Here is a 27,106-nt window from a genome sequence, read left to right as displayed (position 1 = left end):
TATAAAAATAATTACTAAAACAGACTATATTATTGTATTTAGTAGTAAGCATAAAGAACAATTACATTATTAGTTAAAGCTGTATTGTTGCACTGATCATCAATAACTCTTAAGTTATTAAGATGCAACAAAACAATATTGTCATGCTTAGTAACAAGTGTAGGTAATAAATTACTCAAACTTAACTTAAAGTACTCAAACAGCTGTTTTTGGTTCTGAACAACAATAATTCATAGCAAGATATTAAGATACAGCTACACTGTTGTGATGACAAACAAAAAATAAGTTAAGATATTGCTGTACAGTTACACTGAACAATAAGAATAAATAACAAATTATTAAGATACATCTATATTTGCTATTCTGAACAAATATGAGTACCAAAAATAATGTTACAGATTATTAGAAATATATTTACTATTGTACTGATTGACAAAAACAGAGAATAAGAAATTATAAAAATTATACTTGAAGTTCAAGTACATGTAATTATAAATAAACCAAAAATAAGTTAAGTGAAAATAAAAAATAATGTAAAGAAATTATATGTTAAAGATGTCTATGTTAAAGTTGTCATGGAAATACAAATTCAAACTTAAATACATTTGTCACTGAACTGTGACATCATCAAAAATATACAAGATTTTTCAGAGTAAAATAACAAAATAATTTGTATTAAGTAAAGATGGAGCTCTAAAGCATATTTTATAAGATTCCCTTCTAAATCATATGTTTTAAAAAACAAAAAGAATTGTGCTTAGTGGCATATAATGTACAACTTTTCCCAAAGCTACAGGCTCTGCAATAAGTTAGTTGTTTGATAACAGAATAACAAAATACAAACTATTATTTACTTGTTTATGGATAAATAACTATATCTGTTGAATAATTTTTTTTTATTATTTTTAAACATCACATTTTTCTAGCTGTACCTAGAATCATCATGTGATAAGTCCTGAACAGCATTGTACAACAATTCAAATCTCATGTGTTACATTATCACACTGATATTTGGTCAATAAATAACAATTTAATAATAATTAACAATATCTATTATATAAGGAAAACAAAATTTAGAATCAATATAAATATGAACCTGTACTTTAAAGGATTTCAGTTCTTGTGTTTGTACGGTTAGTTCTGATTTAAAAAGCCTCTTCAACTATGTGTTGGTTGTTGAAATGCACTTGATTGTTTCAAGAATGACTCCAATCCTAGAACTTGTTTAGATTTTTATGTCATTAAAGAATTATTTAATGTTTCAGTAACTTGTAAAAATTTTGAACTTCAAGGTGTTAATTATGACAAAATTGAAGATCTCAGCAAGGAAAGTCCAATTTTTCTTGTTTTAAGTAGTATATTTAATAATAACACAGAAGAAACTGCTATCTCTCTCTTCCCTTACACCTTCAGTTTTCTGGATATGTTATGTGGATATCATCTTGAAGGCTTTTAAAAATTCAAGCTTACAGTTAAAAATAAAGCTGATGGTGTAAGGTTTAATTTCTAAACGTTTTAGTGGGGGAGGGGAAAAAAGAAACACAGAACTTCACACCCTCATTGTGAGGAGTTTACTTTGATCGGAATTCCTTCCAAGATGCTAAACAAAAACAGGGATCATAAAAACATTTTAATCAGACAGGTAAAACTAAACAGGTTTTTTTCACTGAGTAATGTGTGTTAATATCTCAATTTATATTACAAAATAAGTATACTTCCAAAATAAGATATGAAACTTTATCATCACTAGAAATTGAGCATTGGCATAGAGCCCTAATCTTTCAGAAGCTACCCAGAAAATGTGGAGGAAAGAGTTAAATGATATGGATTTTAATATAAAACTCTGTTTCCTACAAGTAAAAAAATCAGGCCAGTCTCTGTCAAGAAAGTGTGTACTGACAATAATACATCATGATAAATAGATCAAATTAGATGCAAAAATTAAAATAGTTCTTACATCACAGAAATGAACCAATAGTTTTTAACAACACTGAAACACCCTTTGAAACCTCCCTTTCATGTATTAAAACACATTTAGGCATAATTACTCCTTTGATGTTTCATGTGTTGAAATCATCGGTAAAGAAAATAAAGAAGCTCTCTTTATCAAAAAGCAAATACCATAAAATATATGTATGTTTGTATTTATTCTAATTTTTATTTCTATTGTTTATCTGTTGTGGATCTCTCTAACATCATTATTTAATAATGTTATGTCATTCTGAGATTGTAACACATGACAGTAGGAATTGTTATGCAATTTTATACACAGTTTGCCACCTATGAAATGAAGTGAATAAAAATTTTCTTGAACATGTATCTTTACCTATCTACAAACAAGTAAACAACAATTTACTCTGATAACTTCTTTCTATAAATTGCTTAAGCGCAAATAATATTTACACCAAAACACCACTAAATAAAGTAATTTGTGTAAAACTTAAACATTTTTTTTAATACTGCTTATCATAATTTCAATAACTACTGAACCAAATTATATGAATATTTATTTGCACCCTCACTGGCACAAAGATATGTTTATAAAGTATCTTTCACAAAACAACAAAACTAAACTTTAGAATATTATCAATAATTTATAATACATAAACGTGCATGTTTCTTGAAAGATCTTCCTAAAATCTGGTCTCCACTTCACAACAAATACTAATTATTTTAGTTAAGCGAGGTGTTTCCATAAATCTAAATGAACTTTTAACTAAATCTCATGTAATAATAAAATGCATTTACTGAACAATATCCATAGCATAAAAATCAAACTAAAGAGTAAACTTCAGATATATTCATTGTAAAATTCTAACAGTTAAACAATAGCTCTATGAAATTTACAAGCATTACTGAAAATAAACAATGTTAAAAACATTTCATAAAAGTGTTGCATCAAAGTTATATTTATATGAATATTTCAAAAGCTTTGTTTTCTAGAGTAAAGACAATTTTTAATGAATAAAATTAACAATTACATTGTATATGAAAGTTTCTTTCTTTAACATTATTAAAAGATCTGAAGAACATAAAAGACATCTGACTAGAATGAGGAAGATTCCACATTCTACTTTGTCACTTCACACTTCATATGTAAATACAGCATTTGGAATTTAAACCTCTGAATACAGGTTGGTCAAAGTGTGTATGACATGACCTTTTTAAATAATTACATTAAAAATTTAATTTATTTATAACCAATGTATGTTAATAAAAATAATATCAAAATACAGCTTACACAATTAATATTTTCATATTATCTAAGTTTATTTCTAACTTCCAAAAGGAATGATTTAAATATATTTTTTTACCTTTATTTCTGAATATCATGTGACACTTTTCTCCAAACTGTCCATCTTAGGTATTCCTTTTTGTACTTACTGAGTAAATTCAGTATATTTTTTACGATTACAAGGTCAGTCAAAATTATCATGCCTGCATACACAGGGTTAATACAATTGATTAGAAATATCAAGAAACTATATAAATAGGAACTCTACCCTAATCCTAAACATTATTTTTTTGTTTTGTTTTTAGACCATTTCCAATAATGGACCAAATATCTTCAAGCCAGTTCTACTGACTCAATGTACCTACTAATATGAAAAGATCTGTTGCTAGTCTATTATATACCCCTAAAGTAACAACATATCTATATGATGTTTAGCAGACTATTATAATGTGTAAAATGAGGTATCACTACAAAAATAAAGCTTTATATATACTTCAAGGTTCCTTTACAAAATTCTTAAAATCAATGAAACTTTTTTTAAGTTTCAGTTATTTCTGCATTTAGAGATATTTTAAACAGTAAATCTCACTTCTGAGAAAACCATTTCTAGAGATTAACATTTTACTATCTTAGCAAAATATATTTTATCAAGAGTTTGTTAACATTTGACAAAAACATATCACTAAATATATATTTCTAATATCTTTAGGAACTAACTTTAATTCTCCTGATGAACTCACACTTCAGAATATGTCAAAATATGTGCTCATAAATACACAAATAAATGATTACTAATGTTTTGTCCCATTTGAGATTTTACTTTTAAAATAAATGTGAACATGTGTATATAAGCATATTACACTTAAAAGTGTAGTTTTACAAGGAACTAATTCAAATTTTAACCTAATAACACAAAGATGTAAACAAGATAAGAAAAGTAAAGTCATCCCTTTTACATTCCACCATAGGTTGGATTCTTGAAAGTTGTGGTGGCTTGTTTGTAGATTGGGTTCTCTCCCTAGGTGACAAAAACAGCTATTGTTATTACACAATATTAAAATCCCAAGAAATATGAGCATAAATAAAAACAAATCAAATCCATTATTTCTTTTTTTCTCTATGTTCATATAAATGTTTCTTTAGCGATACTTTTGTTTTCACTTCTGTAATGACTTATGTAAAACTACTTTATATTAAATGCACTGTAAATTACAAAATTACCTTTTGGTGTTAAGCAATGCAAAGAACAGCCCACGACCTGGCAATCAACTATGCTCAAAATTATCCTGTTTCTAAACAAACCATATGACTCAGACATTTTTTTATGTGGTTAAAAAAACACCTGTTTTCAGGTGTAATCGAATATTATTATTTTGAAAAGTTTGAATTATTTTGCAGCTTTAAAAGTTACTATCTTTTTATTAAACTACTTATAGCTGCAAAACATATATTAATGAATAACTGTAAATAAGCTCCTTTATCTTAGCAAAACTACTAGCAGAAGATCTATGCTTCACTTAAGTGGTCTTTACCATGTGTTTGTTTATTTTTGGAATTTCACAAGAAACTACAAGAAGGCTGTCTGTGCTAGTCTTCCCTAATTTAGCAGTATAAAACTAGCAGAATAGCAGCCAATAATCCCCACCCACCACAAACTCATGGGTTACTATTTTACCCATAAATAGTAGGATTGACAATCAAATTATACAAGAAGGCTGTCTGCACTAGTCTTCCCTAATTTAGCAGTATAAAACTAGCAGGATGGCAGTCAGTAATCCCCACCCACCACAAACTCGTGGGTTACTATTTTACCCATAAATAGTAGGATTGACAATCAAATTATACAAGAAGGCTGTCTGCACTAGTCTTCCCTAATTTAGCAGTATAAAACTAGCAGGATGGCAGTCTGTAATCCCCATCTACCACAAACTCATGGGTTACTCTTTTACCCATAAATAGTAGGATTGGCAATTAAATTGTAATGCCTCTACAACCAAAAAGGTGAGGATGTTTGGTGTGATAGGAATTTCAATGTGACCCTCAAATTACGAATTAAGTGCCCTAGCCATCTGGCCATGCTGGCCCTTTACCATGTGTTATCTTCAAGTGATTTTATATTACAATCATGTATGATTAGATTAGACTTCAAACTGGTTCATCATATGTTAATATAAAATGGAAAAAAAAATGATGTAACAATACTGCTATCACTTTAGTTACGGAAGTAATACTTATTTTTAGGATAAAAATTAATACTAGACTTATTTTATCTTTCATAAATAGTGAAAATGTGATTTTAAGTACAAATTAAAAACTTTGCTACCATCTTCTAGAAAATAACAGCAGACCCATTTTTGCCTAATTACATAACGTAGAATAATGCTTTGGAACAACATGGAACCTATTGGTTACCTCAGCTCTTCCATCCCCTAACTTAAATTGATTAAAAAAACAAATTTTTTCTTAAGTTCACTTAAATTTACTACCTTTACAATATCTGAAGGCAACCCATTCCAAAGGTCAAACACCCTGTTAGAAAAATGAAACTGTCTCAGCTGAAGATGACCCCTACCCCAAATTTTTTGTCTCCTAGTTTTACTATTCTAACAGTTAAATATGAGAAAAGATGATACACCAACATTATCAATTTCCTTTACAATCTGAAAAATCTTGATCAAACCTTCCCATTTCTTCCTTATTTCGAGAGAAAACAAGTTGAGATACTTCAGCCTTTCCTCATATGACAACCCCTCCCATCCCATCAATGTCCTTCTTAATGTAAGGAACCCAAAACTGAACATGATACTCCAAATGTGGCCTAATCAGTGACATGTGCAATGAAATTATAACCTCAATTCCTATTTGCATTACTGCTAGTAACAACATACTGCTTTGATGGCTTGAGAGACTGATCATATATCATACCAAGATCCTTTTCTTTAATGACACTGTTAAGGTCATTCCCATCCAAATTGTCCCTATAATACAAACTATGATAACCCACATACATCATGTTACATTTATTATAATTAAAGCCCATCTACTATTTATTTTCTCAACTCACTAAATGATCTAAATATTTTGTAAACCAGCAGCATCCTCTTCACAGTCAGCAACACCCAAGATCTCAATATCATCTGTAAATTTAAGTAATTCCTTCATCTATGTCAGGGGTTCTCAACCGGTGGGTCGCGACCCCCCAGAGGGTCACAAAGCCTTGCAGGGGAGTCGTGTAGCCTTGTTAAAAGTGCTTGGGATAACATTAATTTTATTTCATCAATTACATTTTCAAGTCACGAGTGCCAAAAGGTTGGGAACCCCTAATCTATGTCAAAAACAGCAAAGACCCTAAGACTGATCCATGAGGTGCCCACTTTTTTATTTCCAACTGCAATTTTCTTTCTGTAAGGAACATGTTTACCTTTAATATTTATTTTATTAATTTTTTTTTCCAATTTGCTACATCCAATCAGTGTCTCTAAGTAATTCAGTAGCCCAATTCACAACAGATAATTCTTGTCACATCCCTTCAGAATTTGCTTTTTGAAATTTATAACCAAAGCAGCAGTTTCTAGTAGGTTCAAAACAATAAACCTAATAGAGAACAGACCACTTGCATTCAGATTTTCCTCATTTTCAACTATCTCAATCATGTCTATATCTGAAGTTAACAACAAATCTAAAATAGTGACATTTCTAGTAGATCCCTTGACCAATGAGGGGAATCAAACTACTGATTTTGGTATTGTGAATTCAAAGACTTCCTGCTGTATCATCATTTTGGATACAAGAAAGACTCTCAGTTTTCTAAACATAAAATGGCAATATGATAATAAATGTTATTGATGCTAAAGTTAAGAAACCTTATTTCAAGACAAAGACATTGATAAGGCATGTGTTTGAAATTTTAAGTGTCATGTGGGTAGCAGTGATAAATGGTAAAAAAACAACAACAACAATAACATTACTCACAGTGTCCCACTTTGCCATTTTTCTTTCGTTCTCAAACTTAGCAAACTCTCGACGATCATGTAGGATTGTGAGTAGCTTCCAAGTCAGTAAGAATGCTAATCCAATGAGGACAATCCCACCAATAACTCCTAGTACAATTGCTAGGATGTTGATTGGCTCTGGACAGTCTAAGACAATGATTGCACTGATGCAGTAAATTTAATACCAGCAGTACATATAATATTTCACTCTAAATCACAAATTAAAAAAATATCAAAAGGAAGAAAAGAACAAAAAATTCAAAGTTTGGATACTTTGTACAGGAGAACACTATATACAGGCTGAATATTTTCTGCAGACAAAATATTAAAATAATAAAACAAGTTAATGTTTGAATTAGAAACCTCTTAAACGATAAGACATAATAATGAAATATATATGTCACTTTTGACCTTTTACAACTATTATATAATAAAATGTGACAAATAAGCAAAACCTTTAATTTTAAGCCTTTCTAAAGATTAAGTCGAAGTATAAGGAAATACAGAATTTAAAATGAAAAATAAAATGGTGTTGTAACAATTGTGCCATACCTAGAGAGATAAAGGAATAGCATATAATATTTAAATATTTTAAACAGAAGCCTTTTAGCAACAGCAAAACGTAAAAAGTAGGTAAGTAATTTTCTGATGATTATAACATATTGATGTCAAGCACAATGAGACAACATTATCTTTCCCTTTAAATATAAAGAGGTTATATATAAGTAGTGATTACAAAGTGTCTTCCTTAGTGTTTGTACCCTTTGCTGCTTAAAAGGTGTGATATTCAATTACAAGGCATATTAAAAGTTCTTGTTTATAGTTGAAAGCAAATGCAACTTTACAAATTTTTAAGTTTAACAGAATACTTATTCCTCAGAATTCTGGTTTAAAAAATCATGAAAAAATTCATGATGCTTTAGCAAAGAAAGACTGAAGCCTAGATATTAATTATAATACTTAAATCTGTATGTGCACTGAAAATATATAACCAGAAGCTTTTAATTCCTAGTGGTTAAAATATGGAGATACAGGGAAAACACAATAAGATTGAATATGTCATACTGTCTTGCAACGATTTTCTGGTAAATTGTATGTCATGAGAAAAAATTATTTTTTCATCAAAACAACATGTGGTGGGGCAAAATAGCAAAGTACTGTTAATTTCTTAGTTTATATACATAAAAATAAGTAATGCAGTATTTTCCTAATAAACATTTAATACATATAATAACAAGCATATGAAGAATAATCAATAATTTTAAGTTTACAATGAATAAAATTATTAGCTAATTATTCTAATTCAAAATGAAAAGTTATTTTGTTACCTTTAGTTCTTTGAACCCAGACTAATGGTATATCATTTTCATCAAGCTTGTAGATGAACTTATACTTGCAATTATTGTCATCACGAAAAACACACAATCTCTGGTCTGATTCTGTGACTGTGTAGTAAACAAAAATGCAGTTTTGTTATTAACTATAATACTTATTTTATAACAAATAAACAAATAATATATTTTATTTTTTAATCCTGAATATTCAAACGTTGGGTAAAAAGACATGAGCTTATACAGATATCCATTGTTTAAATATTACTAGAAAAATAAATTACATGTAGTTTGTGAAACATCAGATTAAAAAGAAAATAAAACAACATACAAGAATTCAAACCATTAAAAACTTCTTTATAGCTATGTAAATTTTCCTTATTTTTACCTCTAAATATTTCCTTAAAATAATAATTGGGTTGCTTCCATTTACACACTAACAATCTAATTTAATAATCTAATACTTTGTATTTCAAGACAGCTGGTATGGGTATTAACACTTTTATCAAAATAAAGTAGAGAACAATGTTTTGACCTTCTTAGGTTATCTCCAGGTTAACATCATTTTTGTTAACCTAAAGATGACCTAGAAATATTGAAACATTGTTCTCCACTTTATCTTAATAAAAGTGTTAATACCCATACCAGCCATCTTGAGATACATTTTTACTTCAAGTGGGTTTGTCGTCATCACAAATCTAACACTTTACAGACTTCTTGTTTATATAAAATTCAGAAAAAATACTGCATGCTCATATCAAAGTCACAAAAAAAAAAGTTACTACATTACATGCAATCATTGTTCAAGTGAACCTAATCTGAAGGATTCTAACTCAAACATTAAAATATAAGTTTAATATTTTAATAGTTGTTTTATAAACCTTTAAGAAATATTAAAGTTATACTGTTTTGTTTTGTTTTCAAATAATAGGTTCTGTTCCACATGAAAGAAAAAAAATTGAGTAGCTCAGTAACAGTTATTAAAAGGTAATGCTCAGAATACTTACCTTCAGCTTCATTGATTTCTACTGGAATAAAACTACAGTTCTTGCATTCCTCAATAGTTAATGTGCCAGATTCAAACATTAAACACTGCACACAGTCCTTAAGACCTTCACAAAGACCAGGACAGGTCTATACAATTAGAAAGTGATACAATTGTTTATTACCATATGATTTAGTTTCTTTTCTGATCAGGCCAAGTAAAAAAAAAAATATATGTGTTTAACATCCCAGCCCAAGCTCATTTATTTTTGCAGTCACATCCACCTACTTTCTTGTTTTAATTATTGCTTTTGAATCATAAATAGAAGACTTCTGAATCAAAAATAAGATCGATGCTGTTGATTTATTCTGATCTCTTTCTTTATTTGTCAAATATTCTGTAGCTTTTGATGAAAAACAAAAAACACACTTGCATCCTGCTTGAACCTTTGGAAAACAAACACAATCATGAGAAAAATGGTGCAAACTTTCTTGTAAAGAGGTCATTAAAAAAAATTCCTTTTTTTGAAAACTCTAGATGCTAAACTCTTGTTGTTTTTTTTTACTTAGCCTTATGTTTGTTCTTCAAAAATGCAGTATTTAGCATTGCAGTGACATTATGCAACTTCTCGTAAAATGTTATGAATGATAAATAACAAATACAATATCCAACATAAGCACATATTTAAAATAACTGAATATGACAAAATTGGTAAACTGTACAACACAATATGGGAAATGCCGATAGCTGATATTCACATAGTACTTGTAACCAAAACAGATTTTCAATAACCTTTAATTTATTTATACTAGCAGTGATGACTGGTGTAAAACGCGTTTCAAAATTCAAGTAACTTAAAGTCATACAATACATTCATTTATACATGTAACAGCATGCCTTTTTCAAATTATAGAACAAAATAATCTGTGTGCAATTTAGATGATGTTATTAAATATGTTTAAACATTTTAATATACAAATGAAACATCACTATTAAATACTCAATAGGACATGATTGTTTGTTTGTTTTGAATTTTGCGCAAAGCTACGCGAGGGCTATCTGCACTAGCCATCCATAATTTAGCATTGGAAGACTAGAGGGAAGGCAGCTAGTCATCAGTCATCACCACCCATTGCCAACTCGTAGGCTACTCTTTACCAATGAATAGCAGAATTGACCGTCACATTATAATACCCCCACGGCTGAAAGAGCGAGCATGTTTGGTGCAACGGGGGATTCAAACCCACAACCCTCAGATTACGATTCGAACGCCTCAACCCACCTGGCCATGCCAGCCCAATTGGACATGAACATCAATAAAACTAACCCTCATATCTAAGTTTTGCAAATCACAGTTTTAACACAATGAAAACTAAGAATCAGAGTAGTTCTCATATACAAAATATCACCTAGTTTATTGAATGATTATGAATACTTAAATGTGATAGGATAGCCACATATTTTCAAATACTTAGTGTGTTTTAGGTTATTAATGATGAGTAAATGAATTTATATCAAAATCTGAAAATAATGGTTATTATTGTACATAACATTAGGGACAATACTTACTGGGCAGTCCTCACAAAAGCGTCCATTGTATCGCTGATTTTCTGACTCAAAACACTGACAAGTACCACACTTGCACTCTCCATGTCCACTACAGATTTTCTATATTGGTAAAGAACAACTGAAATCTCTTACAGATATTACGAAAATACACTCTCTAGTGTCTTAATCATTCTCTCAACCTCTACAGACTAGCAAAAAAACTACTGTGAAGAATACATCAGATTTTTAAAGAATTTTGTACAAATACATTATCCAGTGTCTTGGTAATTATCCTCAAACTCTACAGACTTGTAAAAACTGTAAAGAATATACCAAATGCCTACACAATATTGTCCAAATACACTATCCAGTGTCTTGGTCACTTTCTGTGACTTCAGATCTATAGATTTGCCAGAATATCATAGAATACATCAGATTTATTAAAATATTGTACAAGTATACTATCCAGTATCTTGGTCATTCTATGCAAATTCTACAGACTTGTTGAAATAATAAAGAATAGGTCAGATTTTTAAGAATAAATAAATTATCCAATAACTTGATCATTCTCTATGATTTCAGATCTACAGTTTTGCTGGGATACTACAGAATGGGTTAGGTTTCTTAAATAAATGTTCCACAAATACAATATCAAGTATCTTGAATACTCTTAACATTACAACTATATTAACAACCATTACATGTTTGTGAGGACTGTAAATAATCCCTCTTATCACTTCTGTAAATATCTGATATTCAAAATTTTTGATACTGTAATTACCATTTAGTGTATTACAGGGACAGTACACAGCCTTGACTTATTATCTATAGTTACATATCAATAATATCCTTATTTCGCAAAAATAACAGCTATATATGTGTAACTATGCTACTAGAAGAAGAAACCTTGTTGATTGCTAATATTAGTCGGTGTAAACACACAACAGTATGGTTCACCCAGCTGTTGTCTATCTCCATTTATTTTATCATTATATTAAACAAATACACCCTGTTTTATCTTGATTAAACTGTAATAGTACAATTTTTTGGATATTTTAATTCTGAAATAACAGGTTAGAGTTTTATTTGTCCTAAACAGCAAAAATAATCCAGTCTGCAGTACAATCACTGATCTTTTTAGGTTAGTATAATAAACTAATTTATTTGTCTGATCTTAATTTAGTATTTCCTGTTACTGTGCTTGTTTTTTTTTGTATTTTTATCACAGTAGAGAATGTTATATAAATACCTCTCTTGTTGACTAACCCCAGCTAGCAGTAGATAACATTATCATACGTTGTATACCAGTAGAAACCTTCTGGTTCATAGGTATAAAAACGAAAAAAAGAGATTAAAGAAAACACCTATTTAAGTGCATGATCTATTTAGTACCACTTAAGGTGTAGCAGTTTAATCATAAATTACATAGGTTTGCTCTTCTTTAACCCAATAAAAGAAGCAATTTCATAACTTGATAATGGAATGTTTGAACATCTTACTCCTCAACTATTGTTCGGTTTCACACACCTTCAGCTAAGGACCTAGCATTCCTTTTTTTCAATTAATCATTAAACTCATTCACAGACTATTGTGATGGACCAGATAGTGTAACTAGACAAGAGTTGTATGTTTGTGGTGAAGTAATTAATGGTATTCCTATATATTAGCAGATAGCCAAGTTTATCTCGTGCATAACTGGTTCTAATTTCACTACATAATAATTAAAATACATTTATATAAGAATAATGTTGATATTTTGAAGATTAATTTTTACTTACTGAAAATATTTTATGTTTGGTACAGTAAAGTATAAACATGTAAGTGACATTATGTACATTAAAGAATGCTTAATGGACAAAAATAGGATATTTCAAACACAGTATTATTCATCATCAAACAACACATGTTCAACTAAAGCAAGATTACACAAGTTAAACTATTTGTATATTAACTACAACAGTAAAAAAACCATGGTGGTGGTTAAAATGTCTTTAACACCAATTGTTAGTGGTATTCTAGTTGAAGAAACTTTGAAAATCAACTCTTTTCACTTGTGCATAAGCATGCAAAAAAACAAGGTATGCAATATTTTTATTGAAGATATAAGTTCACATTTAAAAATAAATAGAATAAAGCACATTACGCAAGTTAAAAATGTTTGTCAAGATATATGCATATGTATATATGTTTTAAATAATATATGGACACTATACATACACACATTTCTTCTTTGTTAGGGAAGAGTTGTCTATAAATAGGCACTTACATTACTATGAGGAGCGATACATGTTTCATTGCTTTTCCTACATTCACATGCCTGTCCTGTCCAATCAGATAGGCATTTACATTCTCCACATTCACATGACCCATGGTCAGATCCTGTAGAAAAATGACAGACTTACAAAATACATGATACATTCAAATTAATTGTAATGATTCTTTCTGATTTAAGGAGAAAGAAAATACAAAACAATCAATTTTTGTTGAAAATGAAAGCTCCTGAAGAAACAAGAACTCTAAAATCAACCAAATAAAGATTTAACAATAAATCTACTCTATAACCACCAGATTATTCCAGATACTCAAAAGGAAACCATCTGTACCTAGAATATTAAAATGATCAGATTTTTTACAACAATACAGATTTTTATAGAAATTATTTCTAAGTTACAGTTGTAACATAGATCATCCTATATTCATTGGTCATCTGGATCAGTGCTTCTTAACCACTGCTTTACAGTTGCCCAGGTACATGGGATGTCAAGAAAATAAACGAATAATAACTAACAGTATATTCATTTCTAAATCATAACGCTTTTTCATTATTCTTGCACTTTAGGTATCTGCAACAGTTTAGGGAGATAACAGGCCAGTTTCTGATATTGAAAGGTCAAGAAATTCTGATTAAGATACTGCTCTGGTATTACCAATACTATGAGAATATTAATTATGTACTGTGTTATATTTATAATAATTTTCTGATGAGAGCAATTTTGTTATTGTTATCATCTAGTAAATGATGTTAATAAAGTTGAAAGCAATGTTTATGTTTTCTATACACTGAGAATTTAATATATAATCTTGCTTTGCTAAAACAAATGGATTTTAATAAGCTGAGTAAGTGACACAACAGATACCTCACCAATACATTCTTAATGTTTTCTTTGAAAGCTAGGACCATTCATTTTATTTTATCTTTTTAATTATTTGTTCAATTTTCTTTGTTATTATTTTACTTATTTTATAATTTTTTTCCCTTATCCCAAAACGTTTTTGGTCAATTTGTGTACTTTGTTACCTACTCTAGAGACAATTTTCTGAATTAGTATCTTTAATCACTTGTATATGTTTTTGTCTTCAAACCTTCTTTTAAGATGTACATTGAATACTAAAAAAAACCAAAAAACACCTGGTATTGTTAGTTAATTAGCTATTACAGTAATGAGTCAAATGTGAAATCAATTAGTTCAGTACACACAAAGAAAAGAAAGTACGTATTATTACATTATTATTTTCACTGCAGTGTTTATGAATATTTCATTTCTTATTATTATTTGGACATAAGCTTAATACACTTATTTATTTCAATGTTGTGTATATACGCCTTTTAACAAGACTGAAGCTTACTAAAATACATAAAACATTAAAAATCTAAATATATGACTTACCACTGCATATATGACCTTCATGACGATCACAGGAAAAATTATCACACTCACAAAACTGTCCTGTCACTTTTTCTTGAGAATTCTGTGAAAGAGAGAGAGAAATGTTAGTCCTATAATTATTAAACTTAATAAAAAACTGTAATTTAAATAATCTTACAAAAGAATATACATATTAAAAACATTCAAGTAGTCACAAACTTCATCTCTACCATCAGATCTTTGAGCCAGCAGTGAACCCCGATGCACATAATTTGTTTAAAAAAGTAAGTGGTTTATATCAATAATAACAAATAAAAGTAAATCATTCAGTATTGAAAATACAATATATTAATGTTTAGTGTTTGCTTGTAGGATTTGTTGGTAATTCATTGAAAATGCCATCCAGTTTTGGGGTGTTAACTTTTCAATTTTGAAAGATTCTTGTGTATTATTAAGGATATGCATACCATAAGCTGATAACTTAAAAGTTTTAAATAATGTAGTGAATTAACTAAATATAGAGTTGGAAGTATATTTCTACTGGTGATCATCACTAATTACCAAGCTAATGCAAAAGTTCAAACTACAAACTTGCCTGCCTAGAAAAACATTCACAAATTCCGCAGTGACAGGTTCCTCGTCCAGAACAAGGCTTAGTGTCGTTGCCACTACAAAGAAAATTAGAAGATTCATAAATATTCCTAGTGTTTAATAAACAAACTGTTCAGATGTTTAATAAAAAAAAACAACCTCTATAAAACAATTTATTTGCTTTATGTATACATCTGCACTTTGCTAAAATACAGAGAAATTCTATTAATCCTTGTACCAAACTAAGATTTGTGAGCACAAATTCCTATGATGTTACTTATGTACTTAAGGTATTAATAAAACAACTTATTATGTCACAATTTCAATCAAAGCTTTAGGACAGCTATCTAATAACATAAATTATGTAACTTTTTTGTGGTCACCTTCATTCATGAGGCTCTACCAATGACTTTCTGAACAATTGTAAATGGAATGGCACATATCTCATGCTTCAAAATAAATAACAGAGAAACAATTCTAACATTTTTTAAATCAAAATCAATGTCAAGCATATACTTTTGTTTATAAAGTAAAATTAGCAATCTGTAACAATTTTGTGGTTCTACTCTACCTGCTCATCAGTCAGTTCTAAACTTAATTTTTTCTTTAATGAAAAAAACTCTTAGAAGATGCCAGAAAACTGTTATGCTACTTGATCTAATGTACTCAAAATGCAAACACATGTATTACTTTATTATCACTATAACTAAAAAACAAGAGCCACTAGTGCAGCCATAATATTAAATTTCAATTACACTATGCAACACGAATTTTGTTCCTGGATAGTATATGCTATTTCTTAATTGCTTATGTTGTAAAAGTACAGAAAATGGCCATTATTAACTTTAAGCTTTGCTTTTGTGACCTGGATAATTAAATTTAGAAATTAACCTATTTTCGATGTAAAAATGGACAAATTTGTACATTTTCATTTACATAAGGTCTGAATAAAACAACATATGAATGTTATACAAAATGTTTAGAAGTGAGTAGTTTTTTGAGATTTGCAACTGTAATGTAAATCTCCCACCATGTTTTCATTATATGTTCCCAGGTCACAAAAGCAAAGTTTGAAGAGAAAAATAGGTCTTTTCCATTTACTTTAGGCATAAGAAATTGGGAAATAACACTTTCTGCCCAGGAACAAGGGATAGTAAAAATTTTGTAACATAGTGTTATTAATTAAACACAGTAAGTCACCATTGAATTATTTATATACTTACAAGATACACTTGGCTTCAATTGTGGTAAGGTCTGCACCTTTCGAATCACATTCACACTTTCTTCCAGAACGACCATCATAACATTTACATATTCCACACTCATAGGTCCCATTACCATGGGTACATTTATCACTGTTTATTTCCTATAAGAATATGACATGAAGAATGATACAACCGTAAACAATGTAAACAAAACAAAATACATTTGCATAATTTCATTATCACAAAGTAAACCACAACTCAATCCCAATCACCACTATCTAATGGTATTACACCTAAAACAAACTTTGTCTTCACTTTGAAAAGTTAATAGTCTTCATCAATAAGTAATATCAAGAATGTGTTAAAATATTAACGTTCAACAAATACGCTTACTGGTTTTGTCTTACGGTGTAATAACTTAAAAAAAAATTAAGGAAAACTATAATTTTTAAAATATCAAATCAAGAGAAGTCTGTAGGAATGTTATGTGAAATGCCATTTCTATAAATTGAAACAGTACTTGACATATTTTAACGATATAGCTCTCCATGAAAACCAAAAAAAATTATTTTCTAATCCCAAAAAAATTAACCCCAAAATTGAACTTAGCTACCACAGAAATTTAAGGAAGTATTTCAAAGTACTTAACAAACAAATTAAATTCTTTCAAACTAGTTAAGATTCCAGTACTTTTCGCACATGAAAAACGCCTTTCATGATGTAGAAGTTTTGGTCTTTGTTCATCACAAAAGCTAAATAATTAATGAAAATGTGTGATAACCTTGTCCATTCACTAATGTTTTTATCTTTGCATTGTTGAGCAAACAGGACTTGAGAACCACTGAAATATACATAGGTTAGAAAGTGTTGCCTACAACACTAGGCTTGCATTTCTAGCAACAAACCAGTCAATCAGTATACATGCAAATGATTTTTAGAAAAGAATGATTAATCTTCTCCATATGTGAGTGTGTGTATTATATATGTATATATAACCCCCCCACACACATAAGCAATGATTAATTTGCTTGAGTAAAAAAAAAATGTTACCTGTCACACAAACATCAATAACATTTCTTTAACTGTGGTTACAAAATGTGAAGCAAACTTTTAAGAGAAATTTGAAAACAAATGAGACCAGAATTCTTTTTAGTGTTTAAGTCATCTACAATAATGGGAAGATAAAATTCCCAAAATGTGATTTCCAATGCCAAATTCTGCAGTAAAATAAGATTTCAATTAAAAAAAAACAGGGGTTTCAGTAGGTAGAATATGTAATTTTCCAATCTTTTGAATAACTGTGAAAACTGGGAGAATATCAAATTATTTTACATTTTTGATCATTTTTAAACTTTCACATGAAGATTATAAATACTATATTTTTGTGTTAATATTAACCATATCACGATAATAATAATAATAATCACAAATTTTACTTCTTCAGTAATTTAAATCTCTACTGTTTTCAATTATTTGATGAGAGAATGATTTAAACTTCTTAGTTATTTTCATCCAACAAGCTTTGATATTCATGTCACACTTCATAAAAATAAGTTTCACTGGATTTTGTACAATATCTTTAGATTTACCTCATTCCATGGTTTCTCACATGGACATTCACAGATAATTTCCAAGTCTATCAATAAAGCTTCATTCAAACCAACAGGATAGATTTGAATTGTCTGGTTCCATTCAGCTTTGTTTTTTGGACATTTTTTTACCTCAATACTGGCTTCAAAATTTACCTAAGAAACAAAAGATTGGAAAAAAAGTGTATAATTTGGTTCAGAAATCACCTTATAATTTTTATCACTATGTCTACAACATTCTAGTATATAAGAGATATATTTGTTAACATACACTGCTGGCCAAAATCTTAAAGCCAATGAACATAAAGAAAAAATATACATTTTGCATTGTTAGACTCAACCACTTATTTGAGTAGAGCTTCAAAAGATGAAAATAAGAACTGGGAAAATAAAAATAAAAAACCTTTTTAGCATTGAATAGAGAAAATGTGAACACCATGAAATTAGCCTAAATACAAGCTGGTGAAAAGTTTAAGACCATACTGAAACAAAGCATTAATCTGTAAACACGTAACAAAATTTAGTCATTTATGTTCAAGCATTAGCGTTGTCAACATCTCTCACTGACATCTCCTGTGCTACATCGGGTAAAAACATGGCAAAGGCTAAAAAGTTGACAGAGTTTGAACATGGCAGGATTCTCTAGCTGCAAAAGCAAGGTCTCTCTCAATGTGCCATCGCTGGTAAGATTGGGCATAGTAAAACTGCTGTTGCAAATTTCTTAAAAGACCCTAAGGGATATGGAACAAGAATTTCAAGTGGTCGGCCCAAGAAAATTTTACTGGCGTTCAGCAGGAGGATTCGACAGGTTGTCTGGCAAGACACCAGCCAACTGTCAAACCAGATTAAGGCCCTTATGAATGCAGAATGCAGCTCAAGAACAATAAGACAGCATCTAGGAGAGAAAGACTTTAAAAACTGTAAACGTTTTTAAAGGCCACACCTCATTCCACACTACGAAACAGTTAGGTTAAACTTTACTGAGAAGCATTAAACATGGGACATACAAAAGTGGAAGAAGGTTTTGTTCTCTGATGAGAAAAAATTTAACCTGTATGGTCCAGATGGCTTCCAATGTTACTGGCACGATAAGGATATCCCACCATAGACATTTTCCTCCACTGTGTCGTGGAGGAGGTTCCATCATGATCTGGAGTGCTTTCTACTTCCATAGAACAATGGAGCTTCAGATTATACAGGGGCATCTAACAACAGCTGGCGACAGTAGCATGCTGGAGAGAGCATCCTTATTGAGTGATCCATTCAGCAGAACAATGCTGCAATCCACAATGCCCACAGGACAAAGGATTTTTTCATGGCAAATAACGTGATTCTTTTGGACCATCCAGCGTGTTCACCCGAACTAAATATAATAAACTAAATTTATAAACCAATATAAATGAACATCAATTCCAAACAGTGCATGATCTTCGTGAAGCTAGCTTCACCACTTGGAATAACATTGCAGCCAGCCTTCTGCAAATGCTTATATCAACCATGCCAAAGAGAATGTTTGAAGTTATTTGCAATTACGGCCATGCAACTCACCACTGATATCTCTTGTTGGGCATTTCCTACCCTGTTTAGGACATCTTTTTTGGTCTGGTCTTAAACTTTTGACCAGCTAGTATTTAGGCTAATTTCATAGTATTCACATTTTCCCTATTGAATGCTAAAAAAGTTTTTTATTTTTACTTTCTCTTTTCTTATTTTCAAAAGAAAGAAGCTCTACTCAAATAAGTGGTTGAGTCTAACAATGCAAAATGCATATTTTTTCTTTATGTTCATTAGCTTTAAGATTTTGGCCAGCAGTGTATATATTTAAAATGCTTAAAATCTAAAACACATTTAGTGAAACATGCTCATCTGTCTTCAGACACAAGATAAACACAAGAAATTTCACTTATACACCTAAGTAAATGTATGCAATCAATTTAAATACTGTATAGTGGCACTATTTACAAAATCGATTTCCAGAAATGTACTTCCATGAAATAAAGATGTAAATATTTATAAAAAAATTATTTGTGCTAAGTAATTTCTATTGATTTATTTATATTTATATTTAATTTATTTTGTGACCGTACTTTAAGAATATGTAAACTGTCTCTTTTAATATTAATTGAAGAGTTTTCCACATGTTCCACTAAGCTGAATCTCTAGTTTTTAATTTATGAATGGTATTTTAATGTCCTTTAATTTGAAACATCAAATAGCTACTCTTGTTCAGTACTTCCTTCTATAAGCAAAACAATTTTTGCACTTTCCACAAGCTTCAAATCTCCCATATCTGGTAATTGACTGATTCCAATGCATCTTACGTGCAAATCATCACATGACAATCCTTCACCAATAAGAGTAAAACATACTCTCTTCACACATGTGACTCTTTTTATTCAATGCTACCAAATTATCGCTTTGAATTCAGGCAGAAAGATGGAATCACCAGTTTTCAGTGGGGAGGAAGAGAAGGAAGTGTGAAAGAGGTAATTACCTATTTAAAATATATTTTCAGTATTGCAAAAAATAATAAATTCCAATATGGTTTATCACCCCTGTTCACACAACTAGGCAGAATCTTACACTAAACAGATGTGAGGGTAACAAAGAAGTATCTTTCAAAAGTGTCCAAAGGACACCCTCGAAGAAATCTTTAGAGTTGAAAATCATGTGGGAGACCACAACACTTCCGAATCAGGCATATTATTCATCCATTGTGAAAAAATGTAAAATATGTGGGCAAAAATCAGAAGAACATATCCAAATTGAAGAGAACTATGGAAGAATATTGATCTGAACCATATATTATATATTAAAGTTATGATTAGTTGGTTGGTTGATTTAGTGTTTTACAGCACAAAGCAGCTAGACTATCTGCGTCAAATGTCCAGTAAAAAGGTAGAAATAAATTAAATGTAGTAAAATACATAAAAGGAAATGAAGGTAAAACAAAACAACATTAAAAAACAGAAAAAGCATAAAACCACTGATGACACCTAGTCTACAATGTTGAGAGAAAGTAGAGTAAGAGAAATTGTAAAGGACTTTCTCTAACATAATAGTAATGATTATAACCCATCAGGAAGACTAACAGGTAAGTACAAAAACCACCATCAGTTACCTGAAGTTGGCCTTTCGAGTCCTGGTTCCGGGTTATGTGTCATAACAGCCATTATCAAAAGGTAAAGTAATAAAAGTTTTAAAAGACATGTAGCAAAATCGTAATAATAATTAACCAAATGTCCAGTAAAAAGGTAAAAGTAAAGTAAATGTAGTAAAATTCATAAAAGGAAATGAAGGTAAAAACAAAACAGCAATTAAACACATAAATGGCATAAAACCAATGTTGACATCCAGTCTACAAAGTTGTAAAGGACTTTCTTTAGCATAATGGTAATGATCATAACTCGCCAGGAAGACTAACAGGTAAGTACAAGAACCACCGTTAGTCACCTGAAGTTGGTCTTTCCAGTCCTGGTTCCAGGTTATGTGTCATTATGGCCAGCAGCAAAAGTAAAGTAATAAAAGTGTTAAAAGATATGCAGCAAAATTGTAATAACAACTCGCCAGGACGACTAACGGGTAGTTCAAACGGATAGTTCAAGCAGCAGCATTAGTCATCTGAAGTTGGCCTTTCCAGTCCCTGTGTCGAGTTATTTAATGTTACGGCCATTTTCCAATTTCAAATTGAACTAGAGAGATTGAGACTCTTAAAAGGGAACCACAATTAAAAAGGTGTAATGAATAAATATCAAACACTTAAATGATATTAAAAAGATTAATGGCCATTAAGAAACTAAAAACTTTATCAAGGTGGACAGTGTCACCATCACCAATCACACTGTATAATGTTACGGGACAGAACCTTGAGACACAACATGCTTAAAATGGTGTCATTGTTGTGATTCACAATGATGACATGAAAGTAAAATGTGGCTTATTGTGATCTAAGTGTTAGACAAACTACACACTGGTGCATCAGTTCCAGATAAAAGAAAACAATGAGTTAAAAAACTGTGACCAATGCGTAGTCTAGTTAGAACAACTTCCTCATTCTGAACTTTACAGAAGCTAGATGGCCAAAGTCTAATATAGGGTTTTATTTGGAAAAGCTTGTTGTCATGTTGCTCACTCCAAGTTGATTGCCAGCTGGCATGGAGGTGAGCCTTGAGGACCATAGTCCACGTACGGAATAGGCACAGTAGTGACAGCAGACAGATTTAGTTGCTGTGTCTGCAAGCTCGTTCCCACGATTACCAACATGGCTTGGTATCCAGAAAAAAAGAATAGAAGTAGATGTTAATGAAAAATGGGCCAGTCAGTTTTGAATATCAACGAGAACAAGGTGTGAACCAACATGAAGGGATTCCAGGCATAGTAGAGAACTAAGCGAGTCAGTATAAATAGTGCAGTTGGAGTACTGCTTAGCTTCAATATGATCCAGGGCAAAAGACATGGCGTACAGTTCAGCAGTGAACACAAAAGCTGTAGAGGGGATTCTGTGCGCAACCACCGAACTGCAACAAACCATGGCAGAGCCCACAGAGTTACCTGATTTGGAACCATCCGTATAAATTGGAATGGAAAGATAGTTCGAAAGATGTTCAGTAGATAAAAGACGATACTTCCAATTGGGAGTATCTGCCTTTCTCAGATGACTAAAAGAAAGATCACATTTGGGGACTGTAATAAGCCATGGTGGGATGGGATGACCAGTGGATTCTGCAATGTTATCCAAGGATAGACCCAATTTATCCAATTGCGTCTGGATGTGAAGGCCAAAAGGAACGATGGCAGATAGTCTGTTCTGAAAAGGTATAGCCCATTGAGGAAGGAAAACAAATGCCCAGGTGGGATGCTTTGGTAAGGAATGAAGTTTCGAAGAATATAGTAAAGACAGTTGCAAATGGTGAAGATGCAGAGAAGGTTCATGAGATTCTATGTATAAGCTTTGAACTGGGGAGGTGCGAAGAGCCCTAGTGCAGAGTCAAAGTCCATGATGATGAATGGGGTCCAACATCTTTAAGGCTGAGGGTCTGGCAGAGCCATAGACCATTGATCCATAGTTGAGTTTTGCTCAAATAAGATCACAATATATCTTTAACATTGATCGTTGATTCGCTCCCAATCTGGTGGTAGAGAGGACATGGAGGATGTTCAGTGCTCTTGTGCATTTAACCTGTAGCTGCTTTAAGTGTGGTATAAAGCTTACGGTCAAAGATAAACCCCAAGAACTTAGTCCAAGGGACCACTTGCAGCGAAATTACACCGATGCGGAGTTCAGGATCAAGGTGAAAACCTGTTGGCAGCAAAAGTGCATGCAAACGGTTTTAGAGAGAGAAAAATAAAAGCCGTTCGCAGTGGTCCACTTCAGTACACAACTGAGGGCAGTTTGTTGTTGATGCTCAATATATCTCATGCTCGACGACTGACACAAGATGTGAAAGTTGTTGATATAGAGCCTGTTTGCAACAGTGAGAGGGAGTTGTTCAGTGATGGCATTAATCTTTATACTGAAAAGTGTGACACTCAAAACACAGCCCAGAGGGACCCAAAGTTCCTGTAGAAAAGAACGGGAAAGTGTCGAACCCACACGAACTTGGAATCTCCTGTCCATTAAAAATTTTTTAATAAACATGGGTAAATAGCCACGTAACCCATATATATGAAGGTCTTGCAAAATGCCATACCTCCATGTTGTGTCATAAGCCTTCTCAATGTCACAAAATATTGATACAAAATGTTGTCCTTTGAGAAAGGCTTCTCTGATTGATGTTTCAAGTCAAATTAGGTGGTCCATGGAGGAGTGCTCTCTTCAGAACCCACAGTGGGTGGCCAACAGGAGGTTGTTTGATTCGAGGAACCAAACAAGACGAGCATTAACCATCCTCTCTAAGGTTTTACAGAGACAGCTTGTCAAAGCAATTGGATGGTAGTTTGAAGGAATCTTTCCCGGGCCTAGAGAAAGGTAAGATAAGAGCCTGGTGCCAGGCATTAAGAAAAACATTCCCCTGCCAGATCTGGTTAAAAACAATTAGAAGAATATCAAGAGAAGCAGGAGAGAGATAGCGCAGCATGTCATAGTGTACATCATCAGGTCCAACAGATGTACTGCCAGACCGATGAAGGGCCATTTTCAGTTCCACCAGTGTAAAGGGACGATCGTAGTAAAAGAAACAGCCAGTTCGAAAGGAAAGAGGTGAACGCTCTGCCCGAGCCTTGATGGCCAAGAATGTGGAGGACCAAGCAGAAGTGCTAGATACCTGATAAAAGCTTTCACCTAGAGTATCGGTGATGCTCTGGACATCAGCTACCTCTTGGCCATCAGAGAGTAAGATTGAGAGGGGGACAGAATTGTAGTTCCCACTGACCTTTTGAACCCTGTCCCATATAACCTTGGAAATGGTAGTAGAAGATATGCTGGTTGTGAACTTAATCCAAAATTCCTTCTGGCTTTGACATCTTACCCACCGAGCACGTGCATGGGCCCATTGGAAAGCGACGAGGTTTGAAAGTGTGGGATATCTACGAAAAGTATCCCAGGCCCATTTTTGAGCCTTCCATGCTAAGTGGCAAGTAGGATTCCACCACGGACGAGGATATCATGGAGAACGTGTTGAGGTTTTAGGAATACACTGAGCAGCTGCTTGTATAATACAGTCAATTACTGCTGCCACACAGTCGTCTAGTGATGGCTGACTGATGATGGCAGGATCAAGTTCTGCGAGAGCAGTGAAAGTGGACAAGTCTACCTTATCCAGCTTCCACCGGAGCACATAGGTAGGGTGGCATTGACCATGGCCAGTCTCTCTCAAAAGTATAGGAAAATGATCACTGCCTAGTGGATTATTGTCAACCCTCCATAAAAAATGGGAGAATAATGAAGGGAAGCAAACCGAGAGATCAATAGCAGTAAAGAACTGACTAGGTGAGTGAAAATAAGTGGAAGAACCAGTATTGAAAAGAGAAAGATTGTGATCAGAGAGCATACATTCTACAGAGCGACCTCTCCTATCAATAACAGCACTTCCCCAGAGGGGATAATGTCCATTAAAGTCCCCCAGGATTAGAAAGGGAGATGGCAACTGTTCAACGAGAGCATCAAGGTCTGACTAATCATGTGTCTCTCCAGGGTACAGGTAGAGAAAACAAACAGTGATGGTATGACCCAAGGAAACACAGATGGCTATGGCCTCCAAGGGTGTATTGAGTGACAAAGACAGGGTGGGCACATGCTGATCAACCAGCAGTGCCACCCCTCCATGTACTCATTCATCACACAGCCTGTCATTTCTGTACAGAGAAAACTGCCAAAAGGTGACTGTACCGGCAGGTTTCAGAAATGTTTCTTGTAAGGAAAGACATACAGGATGGTAGGAAGCAATCGGTGTTTTGATGTTACCCAGATTAGAACGTAAACCTCGACATTCCATTGTATCAAGGAGGCCATTTTTATGACAGGAAGGCAAAGTGGCTGGAGAACCATTTTGTTTATGACCACGTCTTTTTTCTTCACTGTCCTTATTCAGAGGGAGTCTATCCACCTCCATGGATCCTGCCCTGAATCGATTGGTCAGGTCTTTGTTGTTGTAAGGGGATTCCAGTGATTGAGGATGCAAATGAATGATTGTTTTGTATCTTGGGGTGGAAGAAAAAGATGTATCTGAAGAAATGCCTATATTTGAAAGCAAAGGATATGGATCTTGGGGTTTGTTGGAATGTATGGGAGGAACAGAGATGGGTGTAGAAGATAATTCATCAACCTTTTTAACCATGGAGGTTAAAAGGCTTTTCATTTGTTTTGAGAACAATTCTCTTGGAGGCACAGTCTGCACTCCCACTGTGGGTGTGGAACAAAGTGCAGTAGCATATGTCCGAGATGAAGTGGCGGACAGCAATTTCTGAGCCTCAGGATAACTAATGTTATGAGTTGATTTCAAATGCTGCACCTTTTTTTCCTCCAACCATTTTGGGCAATAACGAAAGTAGGATGGGTGAGAACCATTGCAGTTGACACAATGTGGGTCCGTGCCACACCCATTGGTATCGTGGTCCTTGCCACCACAATGAGCACATTTCAGGGAACCACGATATGATGTCTTTGAGTGGCCGAACCTCTGACAATGGAAACATAGGAGAAGGTTTGAAATGTATGGCCATACCCTGCAATTTAGATTACCTGCCTTGATGGTGGCAAGTGCACGTGGTGATGTAAATGTGAAAAACAGGATATCTGTCGGCAGTGTAACTCCATCTTTGCAAGTGGAGATGCGCCTTACTGCAGAAACTCCTTGAGTGGAGAAACCAGCGAGAATCTCTGACTCAGGAATGTTCTTCAAATCCGTCTCAACAATAACTCCTCGTGATGAATTCAAGGTAGCGTGAGGGGTAACTTCAATAGGTACATCCCCAATTGCCTTCAAATTCAAGAGGAGTTCACTGTGTTGGGATGTGGATGTTTCAACCAATATGTCTCCAGATCGAAGCTTCTTTACGGACTTTGGAGAGCCAGCAAGTCCCTCCAGTCCCTTCTGAATAAAAAAGGGGGCATTTGCCCGAAAAGATTTTCTGAAAGAGAATGTAATATAAGAAAATAAGGTATGTATGTTTCAGATGTTGAATATTTCTGCTCAAAGTCTTCAAGATGTGGTTGTTTACCTGTTGACTGTTTTTTCACTGTTTTATTTAAATTTTTTGTAGGAGAATCCATAGGAAAAAGGGAAAATGTTGGTACCCACTGACCCCACCCACCATAGAGCCCTACAAGGGGATGCACTACAATGTCATGCAAGGACACTGCAGCAAAGCCAGGGTTTCGTGAGCACTATACCCAAATACCAGCATCAGACACAATGTCCACAATACCCGTTGAGAACTTCCAACACTGGTACTTGGTTGACTCTATCGAAAGTGGACCAGTCGATTGACCCATGGGGCCACCCAAAGGCTGGCTGCCTACAGGAATTCAAGGCCAAAGTGGTGT

General features: G+C 32.6%; 1 protein-coding gene across 2 annotated transcripts in view; it reads right to left on the bottom strand.

The window, feature by feature from the left end:
• Positions 1 to 195: 195 nt before the first annotated feature.
• LOC143246472 (integrin beta-PS-like) overlaps positions 196 to 27,106 on the bottom strand; it is a 46,270-nt gene continuing 19,359 nt past the window's right edge. For both annotated transcript variants that reach the window (XM_076493240.1, XM_076493239.1), the window contains exons 12-21: positions 18,124 to 18,279; positions 16,553 to 16,695; positions 15,334 to 15,406; positions 14,760 to 14,841; positions 13,358 to 13,470; positions 11,113 to 11,211; positions 9,566 to 9,692; positions 8,556 to 8,672; positions 7,208 to 7,374; positions 196 to 4,253 (exon numbers count right to left, since the gene is read on the bottom strand). In XM_076493240.1, the coding sequence (XP_076349355.1) occupies positions 4,188 to 4,253; positions 7,208 to 7,374; positions 8,556 to 8,672; positions 9,566 to 9,692; positions 11,113 to 11,211; positions 13,358 to 13,470; positions 14,760 to 14,841; positions 15,334 to 15,406; positions 16,553 to 16,695; positions 18,124 to 18,279 (1,143 nt within the window). In that variant the 3' untranslated portion in view covers positions 196 to 4,187. The remainder of the gene's footprint in view (positions 4,254 to 7,207; positions 7,375 to 8,555; positions 8,673 to 9,565; positions 9,693 to 11,112; positions 11,212 to 13,357; positions 13,471 to 14,759; positions 14,842 to 15,333; positions 15,407 to 16,552; positions 16,696 to 18,123; positions 18,280 to 27,106) is intronic.

Source organism: Tachypleus tridentatus, chromosome 3 (assembly GCF_004210375.1).
Source record: "Tachypleus tridentatus isolate NWPU-2018 chromosome 3, ASM421037v1, whole genome shotgun sequence".
Taxonomy (NCBI): domain Eukaryota; kingdom Metazoa; phylum Arthropoda; class Merostomata; order Xiphosura; family Limulidae; genus Tachypleus; species Tachypleus tridentatus.
The sequence above is the reverse complement of the archived record's forward strand: the minus strand, read 5'-3'. Positions and strand labels throughout refer to the sequence as shown.